Here is a 16507-nt window from a genome sequence, read left to right as displayed (position 1 = left end):
GAGGAGATACTGTACCAGTTCTACATATCCTCCTCCGCATGAGGTGAGGTGTGAAATATCCTTCATTTCAACATGATCAGGAATCTTTCTTGTGAAGGGGGTTGTGGCGGTGAGGAATTGAGCTACACTCATGAAAATGTCAATGCGTGAGCTCTAGGGGCAATGGAAGATCATACAGATTCAGATGTGTACTGCTGCTCATTAGCTTTGAAACAGAAGACATTAATGATTAGTTTGGTGGGGCTTGGGGTGCTTGCTGTGCCATAACCAATGTTACTGAATCTATCATGTTGGGAGCAGTGTAGTGGGAGGGGTGAGCCTCTGAAATTGCTCAGTTGGAGGCAGAAGCCAGCGGTTTTCAGATATTGCTCAGCTGAGTGTAGCCCGCAAGTGGTGGTGCAGAGGTCACAACTTCCTAAAACATTCAACGAGCAAGGAGTGCTTGACAAGCTCTGTCATATGGAATAGGTTGGCTGGTTCTCCTAAGAGGTTAAGGGAGAATTGCAGATTTTCTGTGAATTTCCATAACATGGACAGGTTAGGCACAGAATGATTATTGGCCAATAGCTGACCTTTCTGTGATAGGCCTCATTAGAGATGTCCAGTGAGGTCCAGGAAGTTAATTTAGAGGCAATAGCTTCCATTTCTCGGTGAAAAAAAATTAATTTAAATTTACTTTTTATTAACATGTCCACTTTGGGAAAGACTTACTTTGATCCAGAGTCACTTGTTTTCCTTATTCTTTCATGGGGTGTGGGCGTCAGGGACAGGGTCAGCATTTGGTGAACATTCCTAATGGCACTTGAACAGAGTGGCTTGCTGGGCCATTTCAGAGGCCAGTTAAGAGTTAACCACACTGCTGTGGATCTGGAATCACATGTAGGCCAGACCAGGTAACAACAACAGATTTACTTCCCTGAAGGACATCAGTGAACCAGATGGGTTTTTACAACAATCAATGATGGTTTCATGGTTACCATTATGGAGATTAGCTTTATGACCCAGATTTATTAATTGAGGTAAATTCCACGATCTGTCATGATAGGATTTGAACCCATGTCCCCAAAAGCATTGTAAGAAGTCTCACAACACCAGGTTAAAGTCCAACAGGTTTATTTGGTAGCAAAAGCCACTAGCTCTCCACATCATCCCAAAAGCATTAGCAGTCCAATGACAGCATCTCACTCATACAGGTTTCTGGTCTTTTAACAAATCCAGAGGATAACACTCAACTAATGTTACATGACAGATTTAAACTTAATTGGTCATTTACAACATTAACTGTGCAGGTAACGGGCACTGATGGTAAACAGTGACTCTTTTAAAATGGGTTTATCCATTGATAAATCATGACTTTGGAATTTTCAATGTATGCTGAGATAGAATGTTCTATTCTGTATGTATATTGTGTATATAACATAAAAACTTGACAAAGCTGTATTTAAAAATAGTTAAAATTCTGAATTCATATATGTCTTCAAAGTATGCCAACATATGTCAGACGAAGCAAGTTGCTTAAATTGAAAAAGCACACATATACACAGAAATGTTCCGATAAAACACTTTTAGAATCTATTAAAGCTGGTTTGCTTGAAAGTAGTAATACACCCTGAAATTAAGCACCATTGTGTTAGCAGGGTTATATGACTAATATTACAGTGGAATGGCTTTAAAGAGTTATTACAATGGCTGTGAATAACCATCTGGAAGAGGGATAATTTATAATGTGTTTTAGAAATAAAATGACCAAAACCAAAAAAAAAAACAAATGAATGTAAATCTTGATTTAACCCTTTAAATGATCAACGGGTATAATTTTAGGACTATTCGGACCTACAGCTGAAAATCTGCTCATTGTGAGGCAAACAAAGTGTCGATTCCAATGAATTCCCTCTTTGCACAGTTAGACACAGCTATGGCAATATAAGCTAACTATCAGTGTTTGCACACCCACTTCACAGATGGTAATGTACATAAACATAGGCTGGGAGGAGGGTGTGGTAGTAGATGCAGGAAGTTAAGTAATGGATGGAACAAGTAGAACATAGCTCAGAAGGAAAAAGGAACATGATACAACTCTTGCATTAGAAACTTCATTTACCTTTGAGGTCATGTCTTATATAAATTTAAGTTGCTTGGATCAAAATTTGTAGCCATCATTAAAATTACATCAAAAAGATTCAACTAAAACTTACGTATAATAAATATACAAATAGTGAGTAACTACAATTATGGCTGTTTTATTTGCAATGGTGACCATCACAATGCGCTTATAACCAACATGGATTACCTCATTCATAATTAAAATATATTTAATTCATCTACTTAGATTTTTTCACACGCACAAGAAAATGAGGAAATTGGATAGTCAGAAGCTTTTTCCTAGGGTGGAAGAGTCAATTACTAAGGGGCATAGGTTTAAGGTGCGAGGGGCAAGGTTTAAAGGAGATGTATGAGGCAAGTTTTTTTTTACACAGAGGGTGGTGGGTGCCTGGAACTCACTGCCGGGGGAGGTAGTGGAAGCAGGTACGATAGTGACTTTTAAGGGGCGTCTGGACAAATACATGAATAGGATGGGAATAGAGGGATATGGACCCCGGAAGAGTAGGTGGTTTTAATTCAGTCGCGCAGCATGGTCGATGCAGGCGTGGAGGACTGAAGGGCCTGATCCTGTGCTGTAATTCTCTTTGTACATTCATACAGCAACTTATCATGTTTCTCAGAAATGATCCAAGTTCTTTTCAGACATTGAATTAATTTTGTTTATGTAGACAAATGTGGCAAACTGTGCACAGCAAGGTCCCAACAAATAGCAATGAGATGAATGTTAAACAGCAACCACAAAAAGCCATAAATATTCTCCATTGTATGTTGTATGTTATTTGGATGGGGTCAGCATCTCAAAGACAGTTGGACAGGCCCTACAGCACAAGTCTACATTGAACTCTAAATACCAGCGAGCCACTCACTATCATGCATTCTTTTGCTAGGATTCCAGCATGGATTGGACTTTGAACTTCACCACAATAGCTGTTGGAATCTCTCAGTGAAAATATACACTGTGTGGTTTGGTGAGTCACACAGATACAAAGATCTTGGGAGACAGCGAATCAACTCAGTCTAACTTTTCCTTACACCTTTTAAAGCATTTAGACACTACAACAATACACTTTTGATAGCAGTCAATTTCACACACCTCTGTGAAAGGGAAATACATTTTCCCGCAAATTATCTTATGTGCTGCTGTTACGTTAATACTAGTGTCCTCTAACTCTGTGTTTGCTATGATGTGGAGGTGCCGGCATTGGACTGGGGTGGGCACAGTAAGAAATCTCACATCAGGTTAAAATCCATTAGGCTTATTTGGAATCACGAGCTTTCGGAGCGCTGCTCCTTCATCAGGTGAGGGGGCAGCCCAGGTCCCTGGCGCTGTGAGGCAGCAGTGCTAACCGCTGTGCCACTGTGCCACAAGGAATCTTGAGCTCCTTTAAACAATGCAACTGGTAAAACAATAGTAACTGCTCACAGGCACCCCACGACATGAAATATCCCTAAGTATTCCATGTTGAAGCAGCTGAACAAGATTTATTTTCAGAATGTAGAAACTGCACTGCTAATATTGTGTGAGATGCCCAGTTAGTGTTCTCTTCCAGGCAAATTTTCAAGCGGTTTAATAGATGGTGCAATTAGGTGAGAACTTAAAAAGAAACCCTTGGCTGTCTGGAAATGTTTCATTGTAAACAAATTTTGTTAATACGCAACTGTGCAGTTTAGAGCAAAAGGTCACAAAATCCACAATCTTTCACCCTGTAATTGAGAATGTTGTGAGCAGTTAGAATGAACTCTTCCAGTGTGGAGATGGAAACTCTGGGCTTTTTTTTATAAGACCTCCTCTTCAAAATCAGATATCATTGAAAAAAATTGAGGTGCAAACAACATTAAGAATAAGATAGAATTAATAAGCTGAGTAGCCAAATGAAGGAAGTAGCAATCATGCAATTAAAATTCACTTTCAGCGTTTTTATTAAAGGGACAAATATACACCAATTATATTGCAGTACATTGTCAGTAATTTAGTATAAACCATTATGATGGCTCCCATTTGTCTCAGGAAGTGATGGACTGCATCAATGGGTGTGTCACTTCTGGACTGAATAAACCATTGCAGAATTAATAACCACAATCCTACATTTAGAGTACTAAGATTTTTTTTTCACAGTTCCAAAACTCCTTTGTCGTTTTCAGTAACATACAACACTACTCCCTTGTGCCAGAAGACACGTGAGCAAAATGGCTGACACATTTCACAAGACAAAAGGTGGATAATGTAGGATAATGGAAGCAAACAGTTTGGGATAATTTGACAACTGGACGACGTGAGGGTTTTTCCCAGATCAGGTTTGTCTAAAACGCGGTCCACACACCATTACCACAGACCACCAGGTTCTCTATCCAGCCCCCAGGACCCCTTGTTCAAAATATGTGGGTACGTGAATTTGAATATTCTTCAAAGAACTGCTCGTCCAATCACAGGCCGTTTCTCTCCCACATTTGATGTTGCTAGGATCACTAATGAGCCAATCATCAGCAATTGTGGGAGAGAACCAGTCTCCCATGGGAGGAGCAGCTTTCCTCAGTGTCAGGCCTCAGAAAATGGCATGATGGGAGTGGTGAGTCTGCTGGGAAGGGTGGAAGAGTCAGTGAGTGCTGGGGAATAGGGGACGGGGGAGAGGGACAAGGAGTGAATGCCAGGTGGGGGAAGAAACTGGCTGCTGGTGAGGGAAATGGAAATGGCTGCTGGTGGAGTTGGAGGAGGAGCGGGGGGTGGTGAGGAAGTGGCTGCTGGTGGTGGGGACTGGGTTGAGGAATTGGCTGCTGCTGGGAGATAGTAGTGAGGCCTGTCGTCTGGGAGGTGAGGTACTGGCTATTGATGGAGGGGGAAGAAAATGGCTGGTGTTTGTGCACATGCGTGCATGTGAGGGAGACAGAGATTGGGTGAGTGAGTGAGTATGTGTGTGTGTGTGTGAGAGAGAGAGAAGGAAAGAAAGAGTGAGTGAGTGAGAGTGGTTGGGTGGGTGAGTGAGTGAGAGGATGGTTGGGTGTGTGAGTGAATGAGAGAGTGGTTGGGTGAGTGAGTGAGTGAGTGGTTGGGTGTGTGAGTGAATGAGAGAGTGGTTGGGTGAGTGAGGTTGGGATACAAGGAGAAGTGGCGAGATGGATGGAGAACTGGCTTGGCCATAGGAGACAGAGGGTAGTGGTCGAAGGGTCTTTTTCCGGCTGGAGGTCTGTGACCAGTGGTGTTCCGCAGGGCTCTGTACTGGGACCTCTGCTATTTGTGATATATATAAATGATTTGGAAGAAGGTGTAACTGGTGTAATCAGCAAGTTTGCGGATGACACGAAGATGGCTGGACTTGCGGATAGCGAAGAGCATTGTCGGGCAATACAGCAGGATATAGATAGGCTGGAAAATTGGGCGGAGAGGTGGCAGATGGAGTTTAATCCGGATAAATGCGAAGTGATGCATTTTGGAAGAAATAATGTAGGGAGGAGTTATACAATAAATGGCAGAGTCATCAGGAGTATAGAAACACAGAGGGACCTAGGTGTGCAAGTCCACAAATCCTTGAAGGTGGCAACACAGGTGGATAAGGTGGTGAAGATGGCATATGGTATGCTTGCCTTTATAGGACGGGGTATAGAGTATAAAAGCTGGAGTCTGATGATGCAGCTGTATAGAACGCTGGTTAGGCCACATTTGGAGTACTGCGTCCAGTTCTGGTCGCCGCACTACCAGAAGGACGTGGAGGCGTTAGAGAGAGTGCAGAGAAGGTTTACCAGGATGTTGCCTGGTATGGAGGGTCTTAGCTATGAGGAGAGATTGGGTAGACTGGGGTTATTCTCCTTGGAAAGACGGAGAATGAGGGGAGATCTAATAGAGGTGTACAAGATTATGAAGGGTATAGATAGGGTGAACAGTGGGAAGCTTTTTCCCAGGTTGGAGGTGACGATCACGAGGGGTCACGGGCTCAAGCTGAGAGGGGCGAAGTATAACTCAGATATCAGAGGGACGTTTTTTACACAGAGGGTGGTGGGGGCCTGAAATGCGCTGCCAAGTAGGGTGGTGGAGGCAGGCACGCTGACATCGTTTAAGACTTACCTGGATAGTCACATGAGCAGCCTGGGAATGGAGGGATACAAACGATTGGTCTAGTTGGACCAAGGAGCGGCACAGGCTTGGAGGGCCGAAGGGCCTGTTTCCTGTGCTGTACTGTTCTTTGTTCTTTGTGAGTGAGTGAGTGGTTGGGTGTGTGAGTGAGTGAGTGGTTGGGTGTGTGAGTGAGTGAGAGAGTGGTTGGGTGTGTGAGTGAGTGGTTGGGTGTGTGAGTGAGTGGTTGGGTGTGTGAGTGAGTGGTTGGGTGTGTGAGTGAGTGGTTGGGTGTGTGAGTGAGTGGTTGGGTGTGTGAGTGAGTGGTTGGGTGTGTGAGTGAGTGGTTGGGTGTGTGAGTGAGTGGTTGGGTGTGTGAGTGAGTGAGTGGTTGGGTGTGTGAGTGAGTGAGTGAGTGGTTGGGTTTGTGAGTGGTTGGGTTTGTGAGTGAGTGGTTGGGTGTGTGTGAGTGAGTGGTTGGGTGTGTGTGAGTGAGTGGTTGGGTGTGTGAGTGAGTGAGAGAGTGGTTGGGTGAGTGAGTGAGTGAGAGAGTGGTTGGGTGAGTGAGTGAGTGGTTGGGTGTGTGAGTGAGTGAGAGAGTGGTTGGGTGAGTGAGTGAGTGGTTGGGTGTGTGAGTGAGTGAGTGGTTGGGTGTGTGAGTGAGTGAGAGAGTGGTTGGGTGAGTGAGTGAGTGGTTGGGTGGGTGAGTGAGTGAGTGAGTGAGTGAGTGAGTGAGTGAGTGAGTGAGTGAGTGAGTGAGTGAGTGAGTGGTTGGGTGTGTGAGTGAGTGAGTGGTTGGGTTTGTGAGTGAGTGAGTGAGTGAGTGAGTGGTTGGGTGTGTGTGAGTGAGAGAGTGGTTGGGTGAGTGAGTGAGTGAGAGAGTGGTTGGGTGAGTGAGTGAGTGAGAGAGTGGTTGGGTGAGTGAGTGAGTGGTTGAGTGTGTGAGTGAGTGAGAGAGTGGTTGGGTGAGTGAGTGAGTGGTTGGGTGAGTGAGTGAATGGTTGAGTGTGTGAGTGAGTGAGAGAGTGGTTGGGTGAGTGAGAGAGTGGTTGGGTGTGTGAGTGAGTGGTTGGGTGAGTGAGTGAATGGTTGAGTGTGTGAGTGAGTGAGAGAGTGGTTGGGTGAGTGAGTGAATGGTTGAGTGTGTGAGTGAGTGAGAGAGTGGTTGGGTGTGTGAGTGAGTGGTTGGGTGTGTGAGTGAGTGGTTGGGTTTGTGAGTGAGTGGTTGGGTTTGTGAGTGAGTGAGAGAGTGGTTGGGTGAGTGAGTGAGTGGTTGGGTGAGTGAGTGAGTGAGGTGAGCGAGCAAGTGTGCTTGCCGAGGGCAGCTTGACAAGCTATGTGAGTGTGTGGAAGGCCAGTGTGAGAGACTGAGGCTGGAATTCTCCAGTCATTCGCGCCCTGCTGCCATTGCCAGGAAGGATAGAGAATTTGGCACTCAGCCAAATCTCCATTCACTGCAGCGGGACCAGAGAATTCCGCTGGCATGGGCAGCCAGAGAATTCAGGCCTCAGTGTGTGGGAGTGAGCATGAGACATTGAGTGAGGTATCTTATGCCCAACCTTAGTTTTTCCTCACCCAGTCTCACCATCGCACACCAACACATACACACGCACACATTCACCTACATTTCCTTTTTATACTTTTTTAAAAAATGGGGTGTGGACTTTGGTGGTTGGATCAGCATTCTTAACTGCCCTCTATTTCAGAGGGCAATTGAGAGTCAACCACATTGCTGTGGGTGTGGAGTCACATGTAGGCCAGACCAGGTAAGAACAGAAGATTTCCTTCCCTAAAGGCCATTATTGAATCAGATGAGTTTTTATGACAATCGTTTCATGGTCATCAGTAGATCCTTAGTTCCAAATATTTTTACTGAATTTCAATGTCACCTGTGGTGGGATTCGAACCCGGTCCCCACAGCATTATCCTGGGTCTCTGGATTGCCAGTCCAATGATAATACCACTAATCCACTGCCTCCCCATACACTGACCCTCTCACACTCTGGTCATTTTTATTACTTGCTCTATTTTAAATTAACAATTTACTGCTCTGACCTCACTGTACTTTTGCTCAGCAATTGTTCATTTCCTTTAAGCCTCAACTTTCCTTTCAAATTCAGTTTAACATCGTGACAACCCTTATCTTTCTGAAATTTGCTCATCGGCCCCTGAAATGAGAAAAATATGCACGTGTGGCCCTCTGAGCAAAAAGGTTGAACAAGCCTGTCCTCGATGGATGAGCTGCAAATGGCTAAATGACCTTCTGCATCTGTACTTAGCGTGTGGTTTGCCACACAGCTATCAAGAAATATGTGCTGCTCAGACGTTTGTACTGTCATAAAGAAGTGTGATTTCCAATCTGTGATTCAAGTTGTGTAAAGCAAGACAAACTTACCACTTCTCTGTCTCTACTTGGATTCCGACTGACTGGAATTTGTTTGCACTGAAATCTGCTAAGGCAGGCTGTTCAGGCCCATCAACCTAAGAGTAAAAGAGAAAGAATAATTTAGCCAGTCATTTTAATCCAATTAATCCCATGCTTTGTTAATCTGTCAGCAGTTAATTTTCATGTGTTCAGAAACAAGCAGCTAGACTGTGAGTTAACCGTAAAAAAGGAAGAATGTATTGCCACATTACAAGCTCATTTGTAAAATAATAAGCCAGGGAATACCTAATCAAAAAGCATCATTATAACACAAGGCCTTTAAATGCATCCATCACAAGTTGGTCGCTGTAAATACAGAATCAGTAGTATTATCATTCTTCATCAATTTGTAAATGATTGAACCATTATGGTTTCTACAAAATCTAATAATGTTAGTTCGTTAAGTACCTTAAAGGAACATCAAATCTGTCACTGAAAACCATGTTTCAGCCATTAAGGATAAGGATTAAACCACAGGTTTTATTTATTCCTGAGATTTTTGGTAGATCTACATTTTAGCAACTAGTGTAACAGTCAAACTACCCTGTGGATAGGTGCAACAGAAATACAATGGATCAGAAACACTAGTCTACCTTACCAAACAGGTTAACTTCAGGCCAACATTCATTAAATCAGCAAAACATGACTTTGTTACAAGTAATTTCAACTACAAACTAAATATCCTGGTGCAAGCGATGATTATGACTTCACTCATAGACAAAAACAGTTTGCCCTGGAATCAATCCAGAATTGTGTACATGGTGACCTGGAATCAGTCTGAAGTATCCAGGCAGCAGAAAAGCCAACTGTGGTGACGTGATATTTCCAATTGTTCAAGTCGTATTTAACTGAATACTTGGTACAACTCTGAAAGGATTAAAGAGCCCACAGAGCACATCTGAACAGCACTTTGGTCACTGATTATGAAAAATCGTGTCGGTGCTCACGTTATGTACGTAAGCAAATCCACACCTCAAACAAACAAACTGAACTGGGACAAAAAGTGGCATCGAGTTTCTCACACAGTGTTGTGTAATTGCAGGAACTGTGATTCAAGTGCAGATGACCTCCCAAGTTATTTATCACAGCAATTCCAGGTTCCCCAGAGACATCAACATCGTGGGCTGAATTTTATGGGACTCTGCATTCCCACCCTCCTGCCCCTCCAGATTACAAAGCCTCCCACCAAAAAGCCCCGTGTGTGAATATATGCGGCTCCTAGCATGCATGACAGTCCTTTGCAACAGAAGGAGCATGTCCACGCGTTGCAGGGGACAGCCATTCCCTGGTGACAGCCATTCCCTGGTTCATTCCCCATGGCAATGTCTTGACAAACCAAACTCGACATGCCTGGTTTGAATTTGAAGAAAAACTTGTCAGTTAAGTGTTCCATGCTGCATGACTCATGGCAAAGCCTCTACCAATCAGAGTTCATTTGCCAACCGCACAACATTCATGCAGTACAAATTATTGCTCCCTTTACTGTTGGTAATCTTGCGTTTTGTCCTGATGAGTGCAAGGCAGAAAGCTTAGACGGCATGTCTCTTTTTTCTGTACAATCAAATGACTATATATTAAATTCCTCGGCCTAACATTTTAATGGAGGTATAAACCTATCTAAAATTAACATTGCCTAAAATACCTTCCTGTCCACAATTAATGTAAGTCGCAACGAATACTCCACCTGTATTCCAACAGAAGAACACTTGTTTTTTCTCAACACATCCCCTTTTGACTCCTCTGCTGGTAGGATTCCCTTGTCATTTGCTGGTATGCTGTCAATGTGCTGTTGACTGGTAGAAGGTCCATGAACCTGTGCATTCGCAGCTTCAATAGCAGCATTTAAGGCTTTGACACTGTCCAAACTTTCTGTAGAGTTACTTAGTCCTGACTGGCTGTTTAGGTCACCCCTCTGGGTGTGGCCATCCAAATATGCATCTTGAGCAGATTCAGTGCTGCTCTGCGCAGTGATCGAGATGAATGGTTTAATTGTAGTCCGGGGTGGAACTGGAGGAGGATTCTTCTTGTATGTAGTAATACATGATGACACTGGTTAGATAAACAAAAACAAAAATGTCAAATATTTCATCCAAGCTCCAGGAATTGGATGCACTATAAAACTCATAACCAGTTTTAGAATTTCATTTTCAAATTTTTAAGTAACTGTGATAAAGTTCAAAGCATTTCAGAAATTGCAAGTGAAAAAGTGTTTTGCCAAACTGTGCCATAATGCATTGTCATTTTTATCACAGTTGCATCATGCTTGAGTGACATAACGAACATACATATGAACGTACCAATTGGGAGCAGGAGTAGGCCATTCTGCCCCTCCAGAGGCAGGGTCAAAGAACAAAGAACAAAGAAAAGTACAGCACCGGAACAGGCCCTCCAAACCCATGCCGATCATGATGCCCTAACTAAACGACAAAATAACCTTCTGCCTTTACTCGGTCATATCCCTCTTTCCCTCCTATTCATGTACCCATTCAGATGCCTCTTAAATGTTGCTAATACATATTTTTAGGGCTGAATTAGATAGATTCATGACTGACAAGGGAATCAAAGGGTATGGGTGGTAGACAGGAAAGTAGAGACTACAATTAGATACTAAAGCAGGCTTGAAAGGGCGAATTGCCTACTCCTGCGTCTCATCCTTCTGTTTGTATGTATATCTGTCATGTCACTCCCGTACAATGTAACTGGGACAAAAATGATGAACAAGTGTTTGTCCTCCCCTGATAAAAATGCGTTGCCGAAACACTTCACACAAATTAAGCTAAAATTGTTTCAGATATTCCTTTTTTACCCATAGAGAAAACAGAAAACACAAGCTTGCAAAATAATTACTTGGGTTAATTTGCAAAATGTTCTCCATAATCTCACCTTAAGCTCCAACCTCAAACCTGTAACTCAATAACTAGCAGAAATGCACAGGACCACAAATAACATGGTAAGATGTAGCATGATGCAGTGCACAAGTAAAGTTCCACTGGAAATCACTTAAAATGCTATGCAAAAAATGTGCTTCATTTTAAATTTAAATGTCCTGAGCAGCAGGTACCGAGTGGACACCCCACTTTAGTTTTTGGGTTTTAGGCTGCATAGAGACCAGATTTAAAACTGTTATTCGGCCCCTTATTTCCATGTAAACGGGCCTAATGCCTGTTTCAGATGTGGCAATATCTCCTGACTTTCAGCTCTTTACCAATATGACATTCAATGTGTTTCTGGCTCGTAGCAAGTGTGTGATATTGACTCACCGTATTGCAGTCTTAGAAGGCCGCATTCTCCCCCAAAACATTCTAAGTGCCGAATTCATGTAAAAACTGAAATAAATCCCACCGCTTTTTTCAGCGGGACTGGTGAGCAGTGCCGAGGGGCCCCCTGGATATTGCCACTGTGCCCCTTGGGCAGTGCGATGGAGCTAGGCTGGCACTGCCAATCTGGCAATGTCCAGCAGGCACCTCCCTTACCCCCGACCTCCTGGTCTCCATGGCCTCGCTTCACTTCAGCGGGGTCAGGCCGCCAGCTCCCCACTGGAGTGAAACACTTCTGGCAGGGGTGGAGAGGGAGAGGCTAGTGGGCCTGCAGACTTCAGTTCCGGTCCCGCTAATGATATTTTAAAAGCTCATTTCAATAATTTATTCAGCGTCGCACCAATTTCTGGCATGGAGCTGATGATGGTGGAAATCCGGCGGCCAGAGACGCACGGAGGCCATGGCGCACAGCGGGAAGCCTGCTACACGGCCTCCGCTAGAGTTTTCCAGCCCAACGTGCTGCTCCATATAGTGGCTAAATATCTTCTAAACAAAACCAAGCTGAAGTTTCATCCCCTGATTCAAGTGGATGTTTAAAGTTTGTTTAGCATTATTTGTCGGGTGGATAATTCTCCTATTGGCCTCACTCCATTTCCTACCTCAGCCAGAAAAAGGGTTAACTGTTCAATTATCTATTTTTCTTTTTGTGGATCACGTTGTGTCCAAATTAACTGATGTATCTTCTAATATAAAAGTGACCTAAGGTGCTTTACAAGATCTTGTAAATGAAAATTTATTTATGATAGGTGTTTCTGCCGATACTATGACAAAGCTCATTAATTTTATTAAGAGCATTGCTGTCAAAATGCCTCGCTTTCCCTTTAAAGAGCAATTCTGAAAAATGTGCAAAATTTGAAAATTGTAATTTGTGGATCTTCATTAATGCCCAATCATTAAGTTTATTCTATGGATAGTTAAGTCTTACAGACAAAAGAGCTGCAGTTTGATCTTTGATTTATGCTGATGCGCTTAAATTGGACAATAATTTGGGCAACATAATTGACCCCATCACCTCTGGACTAAGTGGGAAAACTGGGCAGGGTTCCTGCTCTTAAGCACCGTCCTATAACCCCTCTTCCTTTTTATAATTCGGTCATGGGGCGTGGGCATTATTGTAAGGCCAGCATTTGTTGTCCATTTCTAATTGCCATTGAGAAGGTGGTGGTGAGCCGCCTTCTTGAACCGCTGCAGTCCCGATGGTGTAGGTACATACACAGTGCTGTTAGAAAGGGAGCTCCAGGATTTTGACCCAGTCACAGTGAAGGAACGGTGGTAATATATTTCCAAGTCAGGATAGTGTGTGGTTTGGAGGGGAACATGCAGGTGGTTGTCTTCTCGTGCATCTGCTGCCCTTGGTTCTTCTAGGTGGCCGAGACTGTGAGTTTGTAAGGTGCTATTGAAGGAGCTTTTGGGACATAATGTATATCATCGGATGCTGACTTACATAGTCTCATGAGATTCTCGCTAGGTGGAGGGAGTTAATTCTCCTTCAACTGTCAGTGAATGGTTTGTACTGCTCCATTTTGATTTCCATTTGTGATATGGGATAATTTGCATTTGATCATGAAGAGATTTTGTTTATGGCAATTGCAATGTCTATCAGCACTCTCATATAGTGTCAATTAATAGCTCTGTAGGATGCTGTTACACTATTATGGAAGTTTTAAGAATGTAATGCTGTTTACTTTTTCACATCACAGGTGGAAATTTCAGCAGCTGTTCACAAGGCAGACATTTTAGATTTCTAAGTGCAGCCAACTGCAGGAGAATTGCACATTTGCTGTCAGCTGCACTTTAGGAATTAATTTAAAGGAACCTTACACTATAAATTCAGTCATCGCAATGTGAGCTAGCGAAGTAGCTTAAGGAGTTTTTGAATAATCAACTCCATTCTGACCACCTAGGAAAGGGCAGACATTTCTCCAGAATTACCATGCACAAATCAAAGAATCAGAGAATGGTTACAGCACCGAAGGAGACCATTGGTCTCACCGTATCTGTACCAGCTCTCTACCAGAGCAATTTACCTCGCCCTTTTTGCCCCGTAACCCTGCAAAGTTTTCATTTTCATTTTCCTTCTAATTGTCTAAAGTACAAATTTTACAACAGTACCACAAGTGTTGATTTTAACTTGTGCCATATTCAAGACTGGGGGAAGTGGGGTAATTTGGTCATGGTGCTTTGGTGGGTGTGGGAGGAGGTTCCCCCTTTCCCACGTTTAGTTCAGTTTGATGCCCAGGTAATTTTAACTAATGGGCCCCACTAAATGCCATCTCCTCACAGAAAAGGCTGAAGGGTTATCAGTTTTTGCAGACTGGAATGGAAAATAGGTGAGGAACCTGAGGAAGCCTAGGTTAAAATGGGGCTGCGATGCTGATTATGTCATTATGCATGTAAGGTAGGCTCTTATCTGTCTGGAACCACAAGAGAAAACGTTAGAAAATCTCAGCAGGTCCGGCAGCAACTGTACGGAGAGAAAAGAGCAGACGTTTCGAGTCCATTTGACCCTTTGTCAAAGCCATCTGGACTTGAAATGTCAGTTCTTTTCTCTCCTTATAGATGCTGCCGGGCCTGCTGAGATTTTCCAGTGTTTTCTCTTTTGGTTTCAGATTCCAGCATCCGCAGTAATTTGCTTTTATCTTATCTGTCTGGGTTGGGTGGTCCCTCTCCCATGATTGAGCGAAGGTGAGTTATGTTGGTGGGAGGTGAAAATGTGGCATAATCCCCCACCATTTCAAAACCCCACCTGCAAAATTTCCACAATCCTGCCACATAGGCAGGGACTAAAAGCAGTTATTTAGTCATTGACTTAAAGGACTCTATTCACATGCTAAAAATTAGAAGCATACCTGATCATGCCGGCCACACACAGACACGACTGTGTGTTATTCAATAAAATACACAAAGCCTCAATTCCGTTTCTTGGTCTCTGAGCTAGGTTGAACAGCTGCAGTCTAAGGCAAGTTATTACAGGTCTTTGTATTGTGCGAACTGTTACTCCCTTCAGATAAGCTTAGGCATACAAGCAACAAGACAGTAAACCACCCCGGGGTTCTTTATGGCTAAAATCCATGTGGGTTGCCTCGCCCTGCTCAAAACAAACCTGCACACTTACAAACCTGTCAAATTCCCCTTGCTCCCAGTGACAGCTAATTCTGGTGTGCCTTGCAATCGCATGTGTATGTGCGTGCGTTAAAGTAAGTAAATCTGCATGTCTCAGTCGAAAAATAACTTGGAGAATAATTTTATACTCCCAAGGTGGGTTCTGAGGCCAGGGGGCAGACGGGGGCGGGGGGGGGCATAAAATTGAATGAACGGGATTCTCCCCCCACCCAGGAACCCACCCACCCAAACCCATATGCAATTTCACACTTGGGCAGGCAGAACCTGGTGTGGGAACCTCACTCATTCTCCCATAAAGGGCCATACCCAGCCCGGCCTCAATTTTTAGCCTGACAGGAAGGTGGGAAAGTGACATTTGCACTTTTTCGCACCTTTGGTAGGAAGTGGGGGCGGGGTGGGGGGGAGGGGGCGAGACTTTGATGGTCCTCTCAGAGTTGGGACTCCCAGGACTTACCTTTCCCAAGGTCCCAGGACTTGGTTCCAGACACAGTGTTGCAGTATCACTTCTGGCCACTGCAGCGCTGTGCCTGGCCAGGTTCAAGACCTGACAGCCAATCTGATTAGCCAACAGCTCTCATGGGTAGGACTTCTTTCAAAGGGTGGAGGGCAGTCCCGCCCATTGCCAATCCATGCTTTGAGAGTGTTAAATGATAGTAGGAGTTCGAGAGTCTGTGGATACGCGTTAGGCGTCAACTCTTGGGTTGGTGAGCGCTGATCGTTCGCCATCTTTAAAATTCTACCCTTGGTCACAATTTATTTCAATCATTTTGAAATCAATGGTGCATTTCTCTCCCCCCGCCCCCCCATCAAAAACAAAACATGCAGAAATACCTATACAAAAGCAAAATACTGCGGATGCTGGAAATGTGAAATGGAAACAAAATGCTGAAAATACCCAGCAGGTCAGGCAGCATCTGTAGGGAGAAACAAAGTTCTGATGGAAGGTCATTGACCCAAAATGTTAATTCAATTTCTCGCTCCAAGATACTGTCCAACCTACTGAGTATTTCCTGCATTTTTTGTTACTGATGCAAAGATATCTCACTGTTTACCAATAGTCTGATCTTGGCCATACTGCTCTTAGACAGGTTTACAAAGTGTTCCATAAGATTTAGTATCAAGTGGTTTGGAGGAACTATTCTGTGTATTACTGACGTGACTTATTCTCTACTCATTTTCAGGACCAGGATTATTTGTGATAACAAGTGGTTGTGCCAGTGACAGATGCTAGTACCTAGTCAGTCCGATGAAACAAGCAATAAACACGCGCTATTAGCCCTACTCGATAATGGGCAAATCTATGATCAAGCATGTACTCTCTATTCTGTCTTGATTCACTAAATTGAACATTAATCTCTATTATTGTTATCACATCAATTCATAGAAATATAGAAGATAGGAGCAGGAGGAGGCATTTGGCCCTTCAAGCCTGCTCCGCCATTCATTACAATCATAACTGATCATCCAACTCAATAGCATAATCTGCTTTATCCC

At 43.6% G+C, this 16507-nt stretch overlaps 1 protein-coding gene across 2 annotated transcripts in view; it reads right to left on the bottom strand.

Annotated features, from left to right (window-relative positions):
* dlgap1a (discs, large (Drosophila) homolog-associated protein 1a) overlaps positions 1 to 16507 on the bottom strand; it is a 188807-nt gene that overhangs the window by 33942 nt on the left and 138358 nt on the right. For both annotated transcript variants that reach the window (XM_078216067.1, XM_078216065.1), the window contains 2 exons: positions 10258 to 10622; positions 8544 to 8629 (listed from right to left, as the gene is read on the bottom strand). In XM_078216067.1, coding sequence (XP_078072193.1) covers positions 8544 to 8629; positions 10258 to 10622 — 451 coding nt within the window. The remainder of the gene's footprint in view (positions 1 to 8543; positions 8630 to 10257; positions 10623 to 16507) is intronic.

Source organism: Mustelus asterias, chromosome 7, assembly GCF_964213995.1.
Source record: "Mustelus asterias chromosome 7, sMusAst1.hap1.1, whole genome shotgun sequence".
Classification (NCBI taxonomy): Eukaryota; Metazoa; Chordata; class Chondrichthyes; order Carcharhiniformes; family Triakidae; genus Mustelus; species Mustelus asterias.
The sequence above is the reverse complement of the archived record's forward strand: the minus strand, read 5'-3'. Positions and strand labels throughout refer to the sequence as shown.